At 42.2% G+C, this 23095-nt stretch overlaps 1 protein-coding gene and 1 long non-coding RNA gene across 2 annotated transcripts in view; both read left to right on the top strand.

Annotated features, from left to right (window-relative positions):
• The window catches only part of LOC138947301 (abdominal ganglion neuropeptides L5-67-like), a 75856-nt gene extending 54929 nt beyond the window's left edge, over window positions 1–20927 (top strand). The window contains exons 2-5 of the mRNA XM_070318751.1: window positions 8272–8395; window positions 11588–11659; window positions 18371–18515; window positions 20777–20927. Coding sequence (XP_070174852.1) covers window positions 8272–8395; window positions 11588–11659; window positions 18371–18515; window positions 20777–20795 — 360 coding nt within the window. The 3' untranslated portion in view covers window positions 20796–20927. The remainder of the gene's footprint in view (window positions 1–8271; window positions 8396–11587; window positions 11660–18370; window positions 18516–20776) is intronic.
• LOC138947302 (uncharacterized) overlaps window positions 1–23095 on the top strand; it is a 104118-nt gene that overhangs the window by 41200 nt on the left and 39823 nt on the right. The gene's annotated exons all lie outside the window — the stretch shown is intronic.

The raw sequence follows: 23095 nt of genomic DNA, 5'->3' as shown, positions 1-23095 counted from the left end.
ACGCCCCGCCCACTGTGCATACAGACGAAGACGACGACGATGACGACATCAGCACCATAGGCGACGACAAGATGGAGGACGCTGTGTCGGAAGCTGGGCTGTCTGACGCCGGGCATCACCAAGAGGGGGAAACTGCTGCTTCAACGACCAGCGTGCCACCTCTGAGCAACACGGGCAGCCCCGGGAGTCTGCCGCCTCTCCGAGGAATGGGCCGAGGTACCCCCATCTCTTCTCCTCACTACGAAGCTTCTGCTTCTGCTATTGCTTCCGGTGGAAGCAGTGGGAGTAGAGGGAGGGGCAGGGGCAGGAACCACAGCGCCCAGCAGACCAGAGAGCAGACGACCCCTATGCAGACCAGGAACCGGTCCCAGACCTCTGCCCCTCCCTCCTCCCGCCAGCAGACTCTACTGGACAACTGGAACGGCAAACGCAGGTAGGGGTTAGGCCGAGGCCCTTCCGCACATCCATCAGCATCTCAGGTATGCCAGGAACCCACACAGCGCACTCACATCCCTGATGTGCCTTGCGCTAATGCTACCACCACACACTCTAAAACAACGTTATCGTTGGCTACGCTTAATGTCGAAGGCATCTGGAACTTTTTGAGAGATACAGATATCACAACCTTGTTAAAGTACGACATTCTCCTTTTCACGGAAACATTTAGTGAACTGGTACCGAACTCGTTATTACAGTGTCAATCCCATGTAATTTTCCCATCCCCCGCTGTAAAAGTGTCAGACAGTATTCATGCGCGGCGATCGGGGGGAATTATGTTTCTAGTGAGAAAGGAGTTGTGTAAGTACATTAAGCAGATTGAGATAGAAACGGATAATATTATTGTGTTGAAGTTGTCTCACCATGTCTTGGGGATCGACACTGACTGTTTGCTAATCGGTGCTTATCTCCCACCAGAATCAGCCCCATATTACGAAGAGACAGATATATATAATGGTGTTTCACTTCTTGAAGATAGTCTTTTAGAAGCTGTGAGGGAATGTGGAGATCTGCCAATGATAATTTGTGGTGATTTGAACTCAAGAACTGCATCTCTGAACGTTAAAAACACAGACCCGATTGCTGATCTTTCCGACATTACTGCCCGCGTCAGTGACATTGATGACCTTAAGATGCCGAGAGTTTCCATGGACAAAGTTGTGAATTCGTTTGGCCGATACCTTCTTAACATTTGCGAAGAATTTGGTCTAGTGATTCTGAATGGATTACAGAAAGCAGGCTTCCCTGGAAATTTCACATACATATCACAAAGTGGCAGCAGCGTTATTGATTATTTTATTGTTTCTCAAAAATTACGTTCACTTTGCGAACATTTAAAAGTTGTGCCCATGGTTGAGACCAAACATTTATTGGTGGAATTGTTTATTGCCACTAAGAATGGCGTGTGTTACCCCAAAACCCATGGTAAACAATATTCTTGTTCGAAATACCAATGGAACGAAGAGAAATGTGCAGAGTTTCACTGTCACATGCAGAGCGACCATGTTAAAGGTATTATTGAAGAAGCAACGGTGCTCATTGATATTGATGTCAACCAGTCGCTTGCAAAGTTTAATGAAAGTTTGTTTTATGCTGGAGAATGCATGAGAAAGGTTATATTTGTCGGCTCAGAAAAAAGAAGAATTTGGTTTGATCTTGAATGTAGGCAGAGCCGTCAAGTTGTTTGGCAACTCCTTCGCAGGGCTAGCCATTCGGACGAAGATGAAGACAGATTGCAGTATTCTCAGAAGCGCAGAGAATATAAAGAGTTGTTGAGGCAAAAAAAGGAATTATATAAAGATTCTGTGGTTGAGTCTTTGCATGCAAATTTAAAGGACCCTAAAAAGTTTTGGGAAACAGTCCGTTCAGTGCGACCATCTCTTGGTGGACAATGCAACATATCGATGGAACAGTGGTATGAGCATTTTCGTGATGTTTTTGGTACCGTACCACCTGCGGAAACAAATACCCCGGGTAATGAAGGTGATCAAAGTTTTGAGCAAGGAGAGCTGAGAAATTGTGACTCTTTAAACCAATTGATCACACATGATGAGGTAATGCGTGCAGCCCGGGCGCTAAAAAATGGAAAGGCAGCTGGCCCAGATGGGTTGATTAACGAGTTTTATAAGAATGGTATTGATATACTTTTGCCTTTTTTGACCAATTTTTTTAATCATTTATTTGACAACGGTTTGTTTCCCGATGAATGGTCACACTCGATTTTGCACCCAATTCATAAGAAAGGAGATATTAATTCACCGGATAATTATAGAGGTGTTTCGTTGTTGAATGTATGCAGCAAATTATATAGTTTTATTTTGAATAAACGTATTTCTGATTGGATAGAAGAGAACGAAGTTGTTGGGGAGGAGCAAGCTGGTTTTCGCCAAGATCACTCTACAGTAGATCACATATTTACACTGTTTGGAACCGTACAGAAACAGTTGTTGAGACATAGAAAACTGTATGCAGCCTTTATAGATTTTCGGAAAGCGTTTGACTCTGTTCACAGGGATAAACTATGGAAAGTACTGGATCAGAATGGCATGTGTGGAAAGATTGTTTTAGCCCTTAAAAGTATGTATACGACAGTGAAAACGTGTGTTCGAGCAGGAGGTGAACTTTCAGATGTATTCATGTGTCCAGTCGGCCTAAAACAGGGTGAAAACTGCTCACCGATTTTGTTCTCATTGTTTATTAACGAATTAACCAAAGACATTATGGCAAATGGAAGACACGGTATTCAATTGTCACCGGATTTAGTCGAATTATTGATTTTGTTGTTTGCGGATGATGTGGTTTTAATCTCTGATAGTGTCATCGGTTTGCAAAACCAGCTAAATGTTTTATTGACCACCTCAAAGAAGCTTGAGGTAGTCGTAAATATGGCTAAATCGAACATAGTTGTGTTTAGAAACGGTGGTCATCTAGCATTACGAGAAAAATGGTTCTTTGGTGATAGTGAAGTGAAAGTTGTAAACATGTATAAATATTTAGGAGTCTATATGTCCACAAGAATCTCTTTTTCCCACACTCTAAACGACCTTGCTGATCGCGCGAGAAAGGGAGTATCAGCTATCCTCAAACTTCTTTGGAGTATTGGGGAATATTCTCCTGATACATTTTTTAAACTGTTTGACAGTCAAATACAACCGATCTTGACGTACGGTTCGGAGGTCTGGGGACTCTCTGCTGATCAACAAATTGTTGAAAGAGTACATTTGTCTGCCATTAAAAGGTTTATCGGTGTCCATTCGAAGTCACCAAGGCATATAGTTTACGGTGAAACAGGACGTTATCCTCTGTTTGTGGTAACGCACATAAAGTGTATGAAGTTTTGGCTTCGATTAACTCGGATGGATGGCAACAGGTACCCCAAGAAAGTGTATAATATGCTACTGTCTATACAAAGGCAAAATTACACGACATGGGCTTGTAACGTTCGTAATGTTTTGTACAAGTATGGATTTGGTGAAGTGTGGGAAGCACAAGGTGTTGGTGATATTTCCACGTTTGTAAGAGAATTTCGCCAAAGACTTGTCGATTGCTTTAGACAGGATTGGCATAGTTCCCTTGAATCACACGTTTTTTATAATGTGTATTCGTTATTTAAGCAGTCCTTGTGTATGAGTGGTTATTTGTATCAGATAAGAAATGTTCATTTGAGAAGAATGTTAGCACGTTTCAGATTTGGTATGTCACCCTTAAATAACCACTATTTACAGTATAAACCCAATGTGAATAACGTAGACAGATTTTGCCCTTTGTGCTCAGATGATACACTGGAGACGGAAGTACATTTTTTACTTGTTTGTCCCGCATATAATGAGATCAGAGTTGAATTAATAGCCTCAAAGTATTATCGGAACCCATCCATGTTTAGAATGTGCCAATTACTATCCTCAACAAATGGCCAAGTGGTAAGACAGTTAGCAACGTATATTTACAAAGCGCTACGATTTCGCACTGATTCTCTGGAAAATGCTCAGTTGCAAGATGCAGGGCCATAATGTTGCTTTTTCTGCTTATTTTAAACATTGTTCGCTTGTATAATGTGTCACCAGTCTTGTTATGGGCCGGAGGCCTAACAAATAAAATTTCCGACTTCCGACTTCCGACTTCTCTCTCTCTCCCCCCTCTCTCTCTCTCTCTCTCTCTCTCTCTCTCTCTCTCTCTCTCTCTCTCTCTCTCTCTCTCTCTCTCTCTCTCTCTCTCTCTCTCTCTCTCTCTCTCTCTCTCTCTCTCTCTCTCTCTCTCTCTCTCCGACGTCGCCGTACTTGACCAGTATTATTTTCTTCTTTTAAAACAAATAAAATTATAAAACGCTCTTTTCTTCACGTTTGGTTTTGAGGTATTCGCAGATTACCAGCGCGGAGGATCGACGTCTGGAAAATCTTACTGTCTGTATAACCAATTTTGTTCAACCAGGGAGGTCGAAAGGCTTTCATACCCTTCTGGCCTGAACGATGTCAACACACTCTTCACAAAAAGAATCAGCTGGTTCTGCGGCTGTGCGACGAACATTGTTATTTCTGCAATTGGAATACAGTTTAGTTTCTTCAGCTTGTGTTTTTACGTCCTGTTTTTCTTTGCGAAAATGACTGGGGATTTTATATTCCCTTTTCTGTGTTCTGCTCTTCATTTCTTCCTCTGTCTCTGCTCTTTCTTTCTATCGCTTCTTATGTCTGTTCCTCTGCCTGTATGTCTCGCTGTCCCTCTCTGAGTCTCTGTCTACCTCTCTCTCTCCCTCTGTCTCTGTCTGTCTGTCTGTCCGTATCTCTCTGTCTGTCTCTGTCTGCCTGTCTCTCTCTCTCTCTCTCTCTCTCTCTCTCTCTCTCTCTCTCTCTCTCTCTCTCTATCCCCCCCTCACCTAATTTCTCTCTCCTCTTGCTCTATCTCTGTTGTCGGGAGTTTCGGGGTAGGTTGGTCGGACTTGTTTATGCTCTTTGTCGTTTTATGTGTGATTATTACCACCCGCAACCCCTTCCTGAAGAATTGTGGAAGAGTGCGAGCACAACCCTCTATCAACACGTGTTTTCTTCTTCAGAATCTACCCCCCCCCCCCTCCAAAGCCCTCCCCCCTCCCCTACAATGCCCCCACCCCCTCTCTCTCTCAAACATTTGCAAAGAGTGCAAAATGACACTAAATTACAGAATACTAAATCACGGAGAACGAGAATTAGGCCTTTCACTAATCCAGTGTTGACCATGACAGATGCGTGCGTCCATTACAGTGGGTGCGTCTGAGCGGTCGATTGCGTGATTCCTGGGAGAGATAATCCATCGTTGAAATTAAGGTTTTAATTGAAAATTTGGCCCCCGATTTCCCGCTACAGGAAGCGCGACATTGTCTGGCCTTTTAACTCCCGTTTTCTCGTTGTTCCGCTATTCCGTGTTTCATTTGGAAACTGTTTTATTGCAAATGGCTTATTAATCGCCAGCATCCCCCGTTCAGAATTCTCGCAGAAAGAAAGAACCCCCCCCCCCCCCCCCCCTCAAGTCTCTTCCTCTTTCTGTTTTTCACCAGGCCTTTAGTTCTGTGTATTTTTCTGTCGGTCGTGTGTGTGTGTGTGTGTGTGTGTGTGTGTGTGTGTGTGTGTGTGTGTGTGTGTGTGTGTGTATGTGTGCGCGCGTGATGTTTACTCTCTTTCTCTCGTCTCATGTGTTTGTGGTGGATGGGATTGGTTGTGTTTTGCCTCTCCCGCATCCAAATTTCTAGACCGTCGTTGACCAACAGAAACCCTTCGTCAAAATTCAGTTAATACAATTTTTTGAAATTATGTTGTCCTTGATACAAAATAAAACTTCGAGTACGACGAAAATTGACAAACGTAATATTCAAGAACATGGGATTAAAGATAGAACATTTGCCGTACTTATTTAAATTACAGTCTGTGTTGGTCAAAATGTGATGCGTCTGTACTCTCCATAAAATTTAAGGACGCCAATCGACGTTTGATAAAATTGTGTCTGCTACAAAAGGGTGTGGAAGACAACGCCATTATTTCCGCCGATCACATGCACAGAATTGTCAAGGCATCATGTCAAAATACGGCCCTGGTGTCTCATATTTGGCTCACTTAAGTGAATGTAAATCCAAAAATAAGTTGGTTGTGCTGACTGCTTCTTCTTCGTTCATGGGCTTAGACTCCAACGTTCACTCATGTTTTTAGCACGAGTGGATTTTTACGTGTATGACCGTTTTTACCCCGCCATTCAGGCAGCATACGCCGATTTCGGGGGAGGCATGCTGGGTATTTTCGTGATTCTATAACCCACCGAACTCTGACATGGATTACAGGATCTTTTCCGTGCGCACTTGGTCTTATGCTTGCGTGAACACACGAAGGGGGTTAAGTCACTAGCAGGTCTGCACATAAGTTGACCTGGGAGATCGGAAACATCTCCACTCTTAACCCACCAGGCGGCAGCGACCGGGATTGGAACTCACGACCTCCCGATTAGGAGGCCAACGTCTTACCACCACGCCACTGCGCCCGTCCATTTGGCTCACTTAAGTGAATGTAAATCCAAAAATAAGTTGGTTATGCTGACTAAATTTGTAATGACATTTTTTAGTTGGGGGGATCATCGTGTTTGGATGGTATTTGGTTGTTGTTATTATGCTGTTTTTGTTTTTTGCTTTTTGTTAGTTTGATTGTTTGGTTGTTTGTTTTGTTGTCTCAATATTGAGAGTTGTATTTTTGGGGGGAGATAACCATAATAATTATACAGGAGGTTATTCGTTTCTTGGAACAAGTTTTCAAGGTTTTAATCGGGTTTGTGCCCATAGAGCATTTAAGCTAACACGGTATACAGAGCTAAAACACACACAAACACAAAATGAGATTGCACGCCGGCACTGCAAATAATGATCTAAACAAAACAAAAACAACACCCAAACAAATCAATCAAAAAACTAAAGATAACTTATCACTAGGAATAACCTCCTGTATAATTATTATGGTTATCTCCCCCCAAAAAAACGATGTTTGTACAGCACCATTGTGGATATCCCACAATTTAATTGAGCATATATTTATCCCAAACCAGACAATTAACCGAAACACAGAGAAATCGGTACCCGCCTAGTTTAACATTTTGGTTCAAGCGTGTTTTTATTACACCCCCGGTATAGGGGTGTGTATAGGATTCGCTCCATGTGTTTGTTTGTTTGTTTTCGCATATAGATCTCAAGAATGAACGGACCGATCGTCACCAAACTTGGTGAACAGGTTCTATACATTCCTGAGACGGTCCTTACAAAAATTGGGACCAGTCAAACACACGGTTAGGGAGTTATTGGTGGATTAAGATTCTACAAGGACTTATAGAGGGAGATATTAATGGTCAAAGGGAAATAACCTTCTCAGTTGGTGGCAGTGAGAATGGTTATTTCCCTTTGACCAACGGGGGTGTTTTTCCTACCTCGGAGGAATTTCTTGTTCATTTTGATATGTTCAATCGTTTGACAGAAACAACATATAGAACGATAATAAGCAGACTGCTTATGAACAAGTTCTAAAAATGATAACCAATACACATTTACGATTTACAACATGGCGAACAAGCGAACATTTATAGTTACAGTAGGGGTGAAATTGTTTGCTTGGTTGTTGTTGTCATTCTTAAAGGCCTCTCCTCTTGCTCCCCGTGACCAATGTGTTTCTGCTATGGTGCTATCTTCTGATCCTTCTCAGGTTTCGGTCCTTTTGTATTCCTTGTACGTGAATAAAGTCCACCAAGAAGAATGAGCTTTTGAGGTTTCCATATCTTGCAACAAAGCACAAATTACACACAAAGAAATCAAGCTGTGGAATTACCTACAATCAAAGTAAGCATTCGTTCTTGCACAAATCCAACACCAAGAAAACACGCATGTCTTGATTACACTCAACATGAGCATTCATTCTTGTACAATTCACACAAAAACAAATCAGGTGTAGTCTTTACTACAATCAAAATCAGCTTATATATTCTTGTAAAACTTGCATACAATAAATCAAACTGTTGTCATAGTTACAACTGTAGTAGTAATAACATTCAAAATTAGCATTTAGTATTGTAAAATTTAGACACTAAGAAATCAAACTGTGGACTATTAATTCACAACTGTAGTTTTAATAACAGTCAAAATGAGTATTCATTCGTGGACAAATCACACAAAAAGAAAACAAGCTACAGTCTCAATTAGACTCAAAAGGAACTTTTATTTTGTACAAAATACACCCACATTCGTCTATCTAATCAATACGCTCATTTCTCTGTGTGCAGATGCAGAAGATAGCAGTGGCCATGTTGGTCGTATGTATGCTGGTCCTGACGTCACTCCTGGAGCAGACGACAGCCGCCCCTCAATGGCGACCACAGGGACGCTTCGGAAAGAGGGGAGACTTTGGTCAGTATTTTTTTTTCACTCTCTCTTTTTCTTTTTACATTTAGTCAAGTTTTGACTAAATGTTTTAACATAGAGGGGGAATCAAGACGAGGGTCGTGGTGTGTGTGTGTGTGTGTGTGTGTGTGTGTGTGTGTGTGTGTGTGTGTGTCTGTCTGTGTGTGTGTCTGTCTGTCTGTCTGTCTGTGCGTGTGTGTGTGTAGAGCGATTCAGACTAAACTACTGGACCGATCTTTATGAAATTTTACATAAGAGTTCCTGAGAATGATATCCCCGGACGTTTTTTTCTTTTTTCGATAAATGTCTTTGATGACGTCATATCCGGCTTTTTGTAAAAGTTGAGGCGGCACTGTCACACCCTCATTTTTCAATCAAATTGATTAAAAGCAATCTTCGACAAAAGCCGGACTTCGGTATTGCATTTCAGCTCGGTGGCTTAAAAATTAATTAATGACTTTGGTCATTAAAAATCTGAAAATTGTAAAAATGAAATAGTTTTTATAAAACGATCCAAATTTACGTTTATCTTATTCTTCATCATTTCCTGATTTCAAAAACATATAATTATGTTATATTTGGATTAAAAACAAGCTCTGAAAATTAAAAATATAACAATTATGATAAAAATTACATTTTCGAAATCAATTTAAAAACACTTTCATCTTATTCCTTGTCGGTTCCTGATTCCAAAAGCATATAGATATTATATGTTTGGATTAAAAACACGCTCAGAAAATTAAAACGAAGAGAGGTACAGAAAAGCGTGCTATCCTTCTCAGCGCAACTACTACCCCGCTCTTCTTGTCAATTTCACTGCCTTTGCCACAAGCGGTGGACTGACGATGCTACGAGTATACGGTCTTGCTGAAAAATTGCAGTGCGTTCAGTGTCATTCTGTGAGTTGGACAGCTTGACTAAATGTTGTATTTTCGCCTTACGCGACTTGTTTTTATTTGTGTAAGAGGGGCGATTTTGGTCAGTAATTAATAGTTATAAATACTTCACGGTTGGCCTAGTGGTAAGGCGTCCGCCCCGTGATCGGGAGGTCGTGGGTTCGAAACCCCGGCCGGGTCATACCTAAGACTTTGAAATTGGCAATCTAGTGGCTGCTCCGCCTGGCGTCTGGCATTATGTGGTTAGTGCTAGGACTGGTTGGTCCGGTGTCAGAATAATGTGACTGGGTGAGACATGAAGCCTGTGTTGCGACTTCTGTCTTGTGTGTGGCGCACGTTATATGTCAAAGCAGGACCGCCCTGATATGGCCCTTCGTGGTCGGCTGGGCGTTAAGCAAACAAGCAAACAAACCCCTAATTAGTGTTTACGTGTCGAACGTACTACAGTGCAGCCTCCGCTGTAAGACCCTTCCGTTGTAAGCCTTCCTTCCTTTTAAGACCTTGCTATTTTAGAATTCCTGCTCGTAATCTCTGCCAATGGACACCTCCTTTTTTAGGAACAGATTTTCTCAGATCTTTGGAGGTCTTAAAAGTTAAGTTCCACTGTACGATTATTAGGAGGTACAATGAGAATCTTTCTTTCTTTATTTGGTGTTTAACGTCGTTTTCAGCCGTTCAAGGTTATATCGCGACGGGGAAAGGATGGGATAGAGCCACTTGTTAATTGTTTCTTGTTCACAAAAGCACTAATAAAACAAAACTTGACTAAATATAAAAATTGCTCCAGGGGCTTGCAACGTAGTACAATACTGGGAGAATGCAAGTTTCCAGTACAAAGGACTTAACATTTCTTACACACTGCTTGACTAAAATCTTTACAAACATTGACTATATTCTATACTAGAAACACTTAACAAGGGTAAAAGGAGAAACAGAATCCGTTAGTCGCCTCTTACCACATGCTGGGGAGCATCGGGTAAATTCTTCCCCCTAACCCGCGGGGGGTGCAATGAGAATGGGTCAGTATTCACGTCTGTCAGTTTCTAGAAAAAAACACCATTATGTTTTCGCTGTAATTGTCGTTGTGTAATTCAAGTCGATTCGCTTAAATATTTACATTGTTTTAATGTGAATGCCTTTCTCTCTTAGGCTTAGTTTGTTGATGTGGTTGGTTTTCTTTGCATTCTTTTCAGACCTGTTTGTACTGTTTTCAAATGATGTCTGAACATTTGAAGTATTGTCGTTAAAGTTTGCTTTTCTTTGCCAATTTTACTTAGTTTAAGCAAATGTGACCCTCCACCACGGAATGAGTCGCATGTCACCTCGCGCGGTTCTGCGCTAGACTTACTATAAGTCCGGGGTGTGTCAGGTAACAGTGTGAGGGTCACTTTGTCACAGGCTTATAACTCGACAAGTTTTCGCTCCTTTCTAAAACGGTTTTCACCACTGGATAGAGCATAACAAACTCTTTAGGAAAATGTAAAAATATGAAAATCATGCAAAGGTGACATGCGACTCATTCCGTGGTGGAGGGTCACAAATATGGTTTCATGTTACTTACAATGTGTACGTTTAATGTCGTGAACTGTTGTGAACTGTGTTTTGATTGGTTCGAAAGGAGCAAGGTTGATGCAAACAACTTTCTTTTCAGTTATTTTGGGCAAGAAAACGAAAATACTCAAGTTTTTCTTATATTGAAATATACCAAACAGAGAAGAAAATGACAGTTTATTGGACAAAACGACACATTCACATACGAGATAAGTGCATGTTCGTTTTATATATAATTAAATGTTCAAATACTATCCTGTCTTGGTTTTTTTTTATTACAATAGACATTCACATTCAATCTATAAAAAAAGTTTTGATTCTCCATAATTAAACTTTTTATCAATTATTTATTTTTTTTAATTTTCTTCTCATTTTGTTATTCTTGATATTGGAACGTCAACACTCTATCTGCTTTGAATTCAAATGTTTTAGTTATTTCATCATTTGTGACCCTCCACCACGAAATGAGTCGCATGTCACCTTTGCATAATTTTCATATTTCTATATTTTCCTAAAGAGTTTTGTATGCTCTATCCAGTGGTTAAAACCGTTTTAGAAAAGAGCGAAAACTGTTTGAGTTATAAGCCTGTGACTAAGGTGACCCTCACACTGTTACCAGACACTCCCCAGACTTATATTAAGCCTAGCGCAGAACCGCGCGAGGTGACATGCGACTCATTTCGTGGTGGAGGGTCACATTTCATGAATTTCAATTCATTGCAACTCAGTCTTGTCGCAATGTCTGTTTTAGGCATAACCACCCGGATGTGGAAACCACAAGGACGATTCGGCAAAAGAGCTCCCTCTTCTGATGACGTCGAAGGTAAGTCATTCACGTCATCATCATCATCATCATCATCATCATCATCATCATCATCATCATCATCATCATCATCATCATCATCATCATCATCATCATCATCATCATCATCATCATCATCATCATCTTCAGCAGCAGCAGCAGCAGCAGCAGCAGCAGCAGCAGCAGTTCTAGACGTAGACAGTCGTCGTTATACCTTGTGCGATAAACAGCAATAAATAAATCATAAATAAATAAATCTAAATAAATAAATGCATAAATAAATAAAAGCATAGGTACATCAAAACATAAATAAATAAAAGTATAAATAAAATAAATGCTAACAAAATTGACAATAGAAATTTAAAATTGAGACAAAGGGAAATGAAAAGACAACCAAAAAGAAAGAAAAAAGGTTTTCACACGATTTTCTTCGGTGTTAGGCTCTGCCAGCTTTTAGTTTCCTATGTGTGCTTCGTTTAAGTTTAGTTGCATACCCTCCTTCAACGGTTGGAATTAAGCGACAAGGACGCTTTACACCGGTCCTTCCTTTGACTTTTGTTTAATTAGTTGTTTGACAATAATTTAGGCTCTTTTGTTTTTTGTTTTTAGCAGGGCTCCCCATAGAGCGCGTCCCTGCGTCCTATACGCACTAGAAGCCGAAAACACGTATTAGAAATGTATGGAGGGGGTCCCGGGACGCACTAGACTTTAAAAGAGCGGGTCCTGGATTGTCAAAAATAAATCCCTGCGCCTTGAATATGTGCGCGATATAAATTGCATAAAATAAAAATTAAAATAAAAAAAATAAATCCCTGCGCTTAGAACTGTACCCACGGAATACGCGCGATATAAGCCTCATATTGATTGATTGATTGATTAAACTATTCCAAGGAAGAAGACACTTCATAGTACACAATACGTGACCACAATGTTTTATAAGTACACTGGGACTTTTCGGCTTTTGGACCCTTAGGACCCTCTAACATTCTGCAGTGGGGGTCCATGGACCCTCTACAAATTGAAAGTGGGGGTCCCGGGACGCACTAGGTGGGACGTCCGTGGGGAGCCCTGGTTTTAGGCTGCTATTGTGTCTGATTAGGACGTAGCATAGAATTGTTCTATGTTTGGTTCTGAATATCTGCTAAGAAAATTAGACATTTTGGAAAATATGAAATGCAAATGGCGGCTATAATGAATATTTGGCTGATATATATCTACTTCCTCTAGCAGTTAAACCAAACCAAACTTACGTACACGGGTACATAAGAACGTAGGCCTATACCAACTGTTGCGGTGATACCCTCCTCACTGCCAGGTTCCAATTAGTCACAAAATGTACATCTATCGGAAGAAACTAATTACTTCGTTCATTAGCGACTATCGCGTGTTTGATCCAGTTACATACACACACACACTAAGCCTTGTATCAAAGGGAAGTGCAGAGTCTTAGGAACACACCGGTACATGTGCTACAATCAAGAGTACTGGTCAAGAAACAAAGACGCACGAAGCAATTGACAATGGTGACTGTCGTAAGTATTGATTTAGTTCACCATCGCCTTAATGTGCAGACTCAGAGACGGCATCCATGTCCCACCCCCGTGTCACCACAGTGACCCCAGTCAGTGCATGTGGCTGCATTATTACACCTAAACACGCATACACGTGTGTTTCTTCTCTAAAGTCGGGAAAACACCCGGTGACACGCCCCGAATGGTTTAACCTCGAGGGCGTCAGACTACAGTATCCGCTTTATGACAACAATTTAAGATAATGACACGGCTTGGAAAATGATCTTTTCAGGCTTTTACGCACCCTTCAACTTAAATTCATGCTAATAACCTACAGCCTCGCTACTTTTGTTTTGTTTTTGAATTAATTTCTTTAATTACACCTTTGTCTCTGCTTTTTGTGCGCCTTCCCCAGACCTTTACACCCCACAATCTCCCTGGATTGGACGAACCACAAACGGCAGAGAATAAAAGCTGTTCGGGTCGCTGCAAGTGTAACAGTCGAACAAGTGCCGCGTGCAAAATATTTAATAGGATTGACTTTGTTTCTAATTTCATCAATAGCTGTCGTTCTTTTAAATTCCCATGGATTAAAAAATGTGCCAAGTTTCAGCTCACACGGCTTATAAACACTAAAGATCTGAGTGCGGACACGCGTACAGATAGAGAGACAAAGTGGAATCAATACATTCCCCATTAGCGACGGATGCAATAAAAGAGAGTCGTAAGAGATGTACTACAATGAAAGCCAAGAACTCGTTAACGACAGCTTTAAAAAAATCAAAGTTGTCCACTAAGCCAAAGGCCCATACCAGTCAAGCTAGGGGAACAACTCCTGCGGAGCTGTAGTGACAAGGGGGATCATCGTGTCACCCCTGCCAAGTTTGCTGTATCCCCAGTAACAGATAAAATGGCTTAAAAGTGTGAACCTATTTCGCAAGATTACTCGGTCAGTAGTTAATTTTGGCTTTGTCAGGTTGGGTCAAATTGCAACTTTTCAATTATTGGGTCACTACCCTAAAACTGACTTTCTTTATACACCTCCGGGACAACCTGTGTCTGGCCTGTCTGAAAACACCTCCGGGACAACCTGTGTCTGGCCTGTCTGAAAACACCTCCGGGACAACCTGTGTCTGGCCTGTCTGAAAACACCTCCGGGACAACCTGTGTCAGGCCTGTCTGAAAACACCTCCGGGACAACCTGTGTCAGGCCTGTCTGAAAACACCTCCGGGACAACCTGTGTCAGGCCTGTCTGAAAACACCTCCGGGACAACCTGTGTCTGGCCTGTCTGAAAACACCTTCGGGACAACCTGTGTCAGGCCTGTTTGAAAACACCTCCGCGTGAGGGGTTTGGCTACCAACGCGGTGAAGATAAAGAGGGAACATTTTCTCTGCCCGCGCGGCAGCAAGCAGGATGTCTCAGAACTGTATTACGAATTTTAAAGAGTTTTGTCGTAGTGAGAAGTTTCTCTGTTTCTATCGGGCAGTAATTAACCTAGAACTAACGTCAGTCATAGTTAGAATTTCAAAGGGTTTGGTTGAAACGAACATTTTCTCTCTTTCGATCGGACAGTAAACTAAGTGACCTGTGTTTGGATGAAAATGTCACGGGATTTCGTCGTTCAAAAATAGTATTTCTTCGGTAAAAGAGGCTTTACAAAAGTTTGCTTTTATTGTATTCGTTTGTAACGTTAATGGGTGACTGTAAAAATTGTATCGGTTCATTTGAACATCATGCTGAACTCTGGTGCTCTAAAGCCGTTATTTAATTCGATGCTTTGAATCTGTTTTCTGTCTCTTTCTCTAGCTGTCTCTGCCTCTCCCTGTCTGTCTCTCTGTCTGACAGAACTCACAGGCCTGACAATTTTATGTTAAGATGTTTAAAAGCTTGAAAGTGCTTGCATACTCACATGTTATGACTGAGGAGACAGTGCGAAGTGCACAATAGCAAAATATCACAAAACGAGAAACAAGGATGGAGAACAAAATCCATTAGAGTTTGCAAAAAGAAGAATGGTGGAGAATGTTTAAAGAATGATGGAGAACGTTCGTGGAAATATTTTACCTTCGTTTTCTTAAGGTAAGGAGTTTGTTTTACCACATCGTGTAATTTTTGCGATTCGGTTCAATAAAGGGTGCGGCAACCCCAACAAACACATTGTGAACCATGTAGCACTTTACCTATTGTCTCCTTGTCTCTCTTCCTCAGGGCAAAACTGTCATGTGTTTTCATGTTATGCTGTTTATTTTCATCGCGCGCGCGCGTGTGTGTGTATGTGTGTGTGTGTGTGTGTGTGTATGTGTGTGTGTGTGTGTGTGTGTGTGTGTGTGTGTGTGTGTGTGTGTGTGTGAGTGTGTGAGGTGGGGTGGGGATCAGAAAAAAAAGTACGGACAAATATACTCTAAACAAAAGTCTGCCTCACAGAAGGCACCATTTTACATTTAAGTTATCCAATGCGTAAACGGATTCCCAGGTCGGTCCCACCAAAAAGAGTATTATATACAAACATCTTAGATGTAGGAATGTGTCCTCGTGTGAGAGTGGAGCCTGCTGCTCGGGAATAGATCCTCAGAGGCTATGCACTGACTCCCTCGCTCTCTTTTATCCCGACATGTTCCAGCTCTTTCCTCATCGAAGGTCTTGACCCCCTTGCAACAGAGCCGTCTCCAGTGAGACCTGTGGTGGGTAGGGGTCTACCAGGTTGTGGTGTTTATGTGATAGTAGGCTTGTAGGTTTTCCCTTCTGGTAGCCTAGTGCTTGCAGGGTCTTATACAGTTTCACCATGACCTTCCTTCGGTTGGCTATATTGCTGTCATCCATGCGGACTTGCATATTCACATCTTGGGATTGAGGAGGCAGTGCGAAGTACGCACCGGTAGAATAATTACAAATAGTATTGACAGTTTGACAGAGCAACTCCCGTAGGAAGCGTAAGAACGTGAATTATGGAGAGCAATCAACGGGTGTTTTTACATTTAGTCAAGTTTTGACTAAATGTTTTAACATAGAGGGGGGAATCGAGACGAGGGTCGTGGTGTATGTGTGTGTGTGTGTGTGTGTGTGTGTGTGTGTGTGTGTGTGTGTGTGTGTGTATGTGTATGTGTGTCTGTCTGTCTGTCTGTGTGTGTGTGTAGAGCGATTCAGACTAAACTACTGGGCCGATCTTTATGAAATTTGACATGAGAGTTCCTGGGTATGATATCCCCAGACGTTTTTTTCCAGTTTTTCGATAAATGTCTTTGATGACGTCATATCCGGCTTTTCGTGAAAGTTGAGGCGGCACTGTCACGCTCTCATTTTTCAACCAAATTGGTTCAAATTTTGGTCAAATAATCTCCGACAAAGGCCAGGGTTTGGTATTGCATTTCAGCTTGGTGGTTTAAAAACTAATGAGTGAGTTTGGTCATTAAAAATCTGAAAATTGTAAAAAAAATTTTTTTTATAAAACGATCCAAATTTACGTACATCTTATTCTTTATCATTTCCTGATTCCAAAAATATATAAATATGTTATATTTGGATTAAAAACAAGCTCTGAAAATTAAAAATATAAAAATTATTATCAAAATTAAATTGTCCAAATCAATTTAAAAACACCTTCATCTTATTCCTTGTCGGTTCCTGATTCCAAAAACATATAGATATGATATGTTTGGATTAAAAACACGCTCAGAAAGTTAAAACGAAGAGAGGTACAGAAAAGCGTGCTATCCTTCTCAGCACAAGTACTACCCCGCTCTTCTTGTCAATTTCACTGCCTTTGCTGTGCGCGGTGGCTACTTGACTAAATATTGTATTTTCAGTCGCCTTACGCGACTTGTTTTGTTTGTGGGTGAGCGTTTGTTTTACCACACAGTGTAATGTTAGGGTCCGTACCCTTTTTCTCCCTCGCTCTATTCCACTTTTTCTCTCTCTCTCGCTCTCTCTCTCTCTCTCTCTATCTCTCTCTCTCGCTCTCTCTCTCGCTCTCTCTCTCTCTCTTTCTCTCTCTCTCTTTCTCTCTCTATCTTTCTCTCTCTCTCTTTCTCTCTTTCTCTCTCGCTCGCTCTCTCTCTCTCTCTTTTATCTCTCTCTCTTTCTCTCTCTCTTTTTTTCTCTCTCTCTCTCTCTTTCTCTCTCTCTTTTTTTTCTCTCTCTCTCTCTCCCTCCCTCCCTCCCTCCCTCCCTCCCTCCCTCCCTCCCTCCCTCCCTCCCTCCCTCCCTCCCTCCCTCCCTCCTCCCTCCCTCCCTCCCTCCCTCCCTCCACCCATTGCACACCGGTTCGACCGAAGCTAAGTTAAGAATAAATTCCTGTTGTGCAGCGGGTTAAAGTATTCCCTCATACCTCGGAGATATACCTTCACTCGCTCGCAGCGACGTCACGTGACGGAAAGAATGTTATCACACCATTGAAATGACATTCTTTCCGTCCTCTATAGGCGACGAAATAGGTCAAATTTTGTGCACTTCTTAAGTGGAAAATGCTTCGATGCCGGACCGGGTACTGGACCCAGTGCCGTTGTAGTGCAAGTGCACTACAAAGGCACTGCACCCAGTGCCGATAAGCGACAGCATTCTGTTCCACCATCTAAAATGTCACGTGACGTCGCTGCGAGCGACTGAAGGTATATCTCCGAGGTATGAGGGAATACTTTATCCCGCTGCACAACAGGAATTTATTTTTAACTTCTCTTCGGTCGTAGCGGTGTGTAATACCTTCTCTCTCTCCCTCTCTTTCTCTCGCTTTCTCTCTCTCTCACTCTCTCTCTCTCTCTCTCTCTCTCTCTCTCTCTCTCTCTCTCTCTCTCTCTCTCTCTCTCTCTCTCTCTCTCTCTCTAAGACTAGGGTTGTGTCTCAAAACCTTTGTCTTCATGCATAGAGGACCAGTCAATCACTCTCTGGCTCTCTGATCGTCTCTCTGATATACCCATTCTATTAATAACGGCATAATTATGTAGAAAACCCGACAGAGAGATACAACCATTATCACAGTTTAATCACCTTAATTCAGAGGTCTTATTATCTCATGAACCCACCCTTTTTTCTTTCAACTGTCAATACTCATTGTTGGTTTTCAAAGCCTTCAGAACATCCAGACTTGTGGAGGAAACAGCACGGCGTTTTAAAATGTTATGAGTGGTTTTCTCTCTCTCTAGATTCTCTTAAACACGTTCAGTAATATTCTGTGGACAGCGTGACGTTTTTAATATGTTACGAGTGATTTGTTTTTCTTCTCCAGAATCTCTCAAAACGAGTGCATCGAGCGGTGAAATCGAGGTCCCCGTGGAAGCCATGGCATCAAGTGACCGGGCGGCCGCTTTGAATGTGGTGGTCAAATTCTGCACCCTCGCCGATGCCCCTGGCTTCTCTCCCTGCAGCAGCTGGTGAGTAAGCAGAAATGAACCCCCTTGAATTAAGTGTTAAAATGTTTACATCGAAGACGGAATTTGTTTTCCATTAAGGTGGGTATTGGACACATTTGATAAAAAAGCCATTTCAAATGGCATTTCAGGATTTAACTCTAAATAGCAACAATCAAAGAAGTCCAACAGGAACAACAACAACAACAACAACACAACCAAACCGGCACTAGAGGAGACACACTGGAAGGGTCTCGTCAGGAAATGTGCAAAATCATGTGGTCATCTTATATGGAAACTCAAAGGCGATTTGAAACGATTTCTTTCGCTTTGTAAATGACATGCGTTGTTACAACGATTTCTATTTAAACTCATGAAACATTACTTCTTCAGACTAGATTTGGAGATAAGAAATACCATAATTCGCTCCATTCAATACAAGCACCCGAGGGCACAGATCTGTCAAGGCTTCTATTCGGAATGAAATCATCTAACCCCCTGAAAAAAACCAAAAAAACCCACTACGTCACGCTAAAAAGATAATTGCCCATGTCTTTGTTTGGTGTTTTGAAAAAATCGCAACAAAACTTCTTTGGTTTCTGAACAAACTGCCAATCTGATTTTAGTTATAATAAGTTGCAAACCTGCCTATCTCGAGCGATGACAGCTGGATAAACGTGAGATAAAGAGCTGACAGCAACATTTTCAATCAGCAAAACTGCATAACAACCCACACAAAGCTTGTTCATGTCTTCACATTCTCCAAACAAGTCTTCCTGTATCAAAAAGTAAAAGTACCTAACATCCCTCCCTGCATGGAGCGTCTGTAAAATCGACAAGTCTGGCAGCGGAACGAAATTCAGATGTGGATGGAGCAGTGAGTGCAGGGACGAGGGGACGTAAGAGCACACCGGAACAAGGAACAGGTGTAAGGACAAAAAAAAAGAAAAAAAAAAGTACCCAACTCAAGAAACGAGGTCGGCAGTTTTGCTTACGTTACCGTGGCAATGGTTTGCGATGGTCTGAGAGTTTGTACTGTCTAACACGTGACATGTACCCTTCCAGTAGCTTCCCCTGCAGTTTCACTGCGTAAATGCCTATACACTCTTCTCCGTCAACCACAGGCGGAAGGTATCGTTCACTGGACCACTACTTTCATAGAAAGACAACAAGGTATGACACTCAACTTCGAGTCGTCTACATGTATTCTTGGAGTCGCTTCCTGCGGACAATTTTTTTGTTCAGGACGGTTTGCCTCTTCCTGCAGTCTGTGTGAGGTCAAATAAATACAGTTGAATGATTGTTTTAACTGTATGTACCTTTAATTTTCAGCTGCCGTCCGCTGCAGGTTGTTTTTAACCATCATTTGGACGAATGTTCGTTTGCGAACCGCTATCCTGTAGTTGGTAAGAAATCATGCATCCCGCACCGAATATGCATACCAGTGCTCATTGGTCTAAAACATATGTAAATATTGCAGCAAAGGGAAGCTACCCACGGGAGTTTCAGTTTAGGTTTTTGGCATAACAACGGAATAACAGTAACCGTGAACGGAAGCGATGCAGACGATTTCAGTCGACCAATGAAAATAATCATCGAATATCCGGTTATTATATAACCAATGATCGCATCGGACTACTATCTCCTCGGACATACGACGATCATCATTCGCACAGGATCTAAGTGGTATGCCGTTGACAGACACGTTTGGTCGCACAAAATACGGTTTAAAAACATGCAGCGGACCGGCAGCTAAATATAAAAGGTACAGATAGTTAGAACATTCATTTATCACGGCATTTGTAATTACAAAGATTCTTGACATTGGCAATTATTTTTTGCATAATTTTTTCTGAAGTTAGTGGAGCACGACTCGAAGCTGAGTGACAAACCTTGTAGTCTTTCTATGAAAGTAGTGGTCCAGTGAACGATACCTTCCGCCTGTGCGTCAACCAAGAGGCATAGCTCGAAAGATTACCGGCCAATAAAAGATATATTCGACGTTCCGACCGTATGTTTTGGTCTTGTCATTGAAACAAACTTCTTCTTTTTCGGGGGCGGATGGGGGAGGGGGAAGAGAAGGGTGGGGGTTATCGCGTGTAAAAGTCGCAACAGCTCTGAAGTGAAGAGCATGGTCGCTTGTACGAGAAAGACAGAATACACAATCACAAGATAAATCAACAGGGATTATCGTACACGAGCATCTACGGGGATTATCGTACAAAAGCGGAGCACATTTTCTTCACGACCAAATCTTGTAACCTTGTTTCTCTTCTCTGTTCCAGGGCTCCTGAGTCTCCTTAGGGGGATTAAAATCGCCACGACGCCGTTGCGTGTACTTCCAATGATTTCGTCGCCAAACGTCCCCATGGGACTAAAACAGGACAGAGAGATTATTTTGTGACTCGTGTTTTGAAATATAAATTTGGGAAACTAGTTGAATGGTTTGGCTTTTTGTGTGTGAATAAGTGTGTGTGTGTGTGTGTGTGTGTGTGTGTGTGTGTGTGTGTGTGTGTGTGTGTGTGTGTTGTGTTGTGTTGTGTTGTGTTGTGTTGTGTGTGTGTGTGTATGTGTGTGTTTGTGTGTGTGTGATTGTGTGCTTGTGTGTGTGTTGTGTTGTGTGTGTGTGTGTGTGTGTGTGTGTGTGTGTGTGTGTGTGTGTGTGTGTGTGTAGAGTTCTTTGTTCAATTGTTTGCTCGAATTAAAATAGGTGCAGAATATCTTTTCGATACTAATTTTCAAGTGCACAAATGTACAAGGTAAGGTACACACGCTTGCCAACTCACATACATACTCCCAGACAAACGAACCCACGCACACTTAAACACACACACAAAGACCACACACACACTCACACACACACTCACACAGACACACACACACACACACACACACAAACACACACACGTACTTACACACACACACACACACACACACACACACACACACACACCACATATATTCACACATGTGCGCGTATGCACGCACGAACACACACTCACACACACACACACGCACACACACACACACACACACACACACACACTGTCACACACACACACACACAACAGACTTCCAGATCTATAACACGATCATATGTGTTCTCTGTTTGCATGTCTGTCCAGTGTCCTGTCCCCCCATAAAGCATATCAACTCTACCTGTCCCAAGATAGGCCAATTGGTTCTAAGAGGACGTTAAAACTAGTTATCATCACACACACGCACACACACACACACACACACGCCTTCACATCAATGCACTCTGATTCACACACACACAGATTCACAGCACGCACAAACGCACATTACGATTTGCGATCACAAAGAAAAGTACATAGAGAATACTGGCACTTGCGATGCGTGCGCATGTGCGTGGGGTTGTGTGTATGTCTGTGCGTTTATATGCCTACTTGAAGGTCTAAATCCATGGCTTGAACCACTTGCAATTAGGCGTGGGGGAGACATTATGAATCTCAGTGCAAAGAACAAGCCCATTCAAAGCTTGTGAATCTTACCGAGTTGTCCACGGATCACGATTCCAGCGAGTCCCACGAGGAATACTTTGGACACTCCTTAAATCTGTCAGAAGACTTGTAGTTGCAAGCTTGAATTTTTTTAACACTTCAAGATTGTCTTTCGCTAGTCAGTAGTCCCTAGAGGTCAGTGATTTGTGTCAAGGTGTTTCTCTTGAGCAAATGTTTTCGAGACCCTGGCTTTAGCCAGCATTATGTGTTGCTGTGAAACAGAGTGGAAGGTGCGAGGGGAAGGGGGGGGGGGGTAAGGGGGTAGGAAGGGAGAGTGGGGGGTTAGGAGAGGGAGAGCAGGAGGAAGAAAGAGAGAATGATGGAGCAAGACGGACAGACTAGACAGACGGAGACACAGAGACAGAAAGACAGAGGGCGAGAGATTGAGAAAGAGAGAGAGCGTGCAAGAGAGAGAGAGAGAGAGAGGGAGAGAGAGAGAGAGAGGGGGGGGGGGGGGGGGGGGGGGGCGGGGAGGAGGATTAAGCTAAGAACGGAAGACAAAACTGGAAAGAGAAAAGAAGACATTAAAGAAAAGACTAGAAAATGCACGCAAGATTGTAAATCAATCCAATGTATATCAATTGTCATACATACAAGACAATTCAGTAGTTATGAAATACGTTTCTCACAGACACACCAACACACCCTGACACACCCTGACACACACAGACACACACAACACAAACAGACACACAGACAGACACGCAGCCACACAATAGCCATTTTTTGACTGACTAAAAGGAGAACAATATGGGGAAAATATCAGCGACAGCAACATCAAAGACATCGACAACAACAACACCAACAACAGAAGCAACACCAGCAACAGCATCAAGAAAGCCGATAACAACAATCACACCAGCATCGCCGCCATCTACCATCATGGATTTCTTTCGAAGAACACCACCAGTGAATAAAGACATGTGACCTGATCCGGTTTTTGACCTGAATGATGAAAGTACTAACGGCACTCCGGATGAATGGATGTCAGCTTGCAAAGATTATCTAGTGCTAAACACCTGATGTTTGTATTTGATATTCCATTTGTGACCTCTGAATCTATGTGTGTGTGTGTGTGTG

This window comes from Littorina saxatilis, linkage group LG14 (genome assembly GCF_037325665.1).
Source record: "Littorina saxatilis isolate snail1 linkage group LG14, US_GU_Lsax_2.0, whole genome shotgun sequence".
NCBI classification, from domain to species: Eukaryota; Metazoa; Mollusca; class Gastropoda; order Littorinimorpha; family Littorinidae; genus Littorina; species Littorina saxatilis.
Note: the sequence above shows the minus strand (reverse complement) of the source record. Positions and strands in the feature narration are given on the sequence as shown.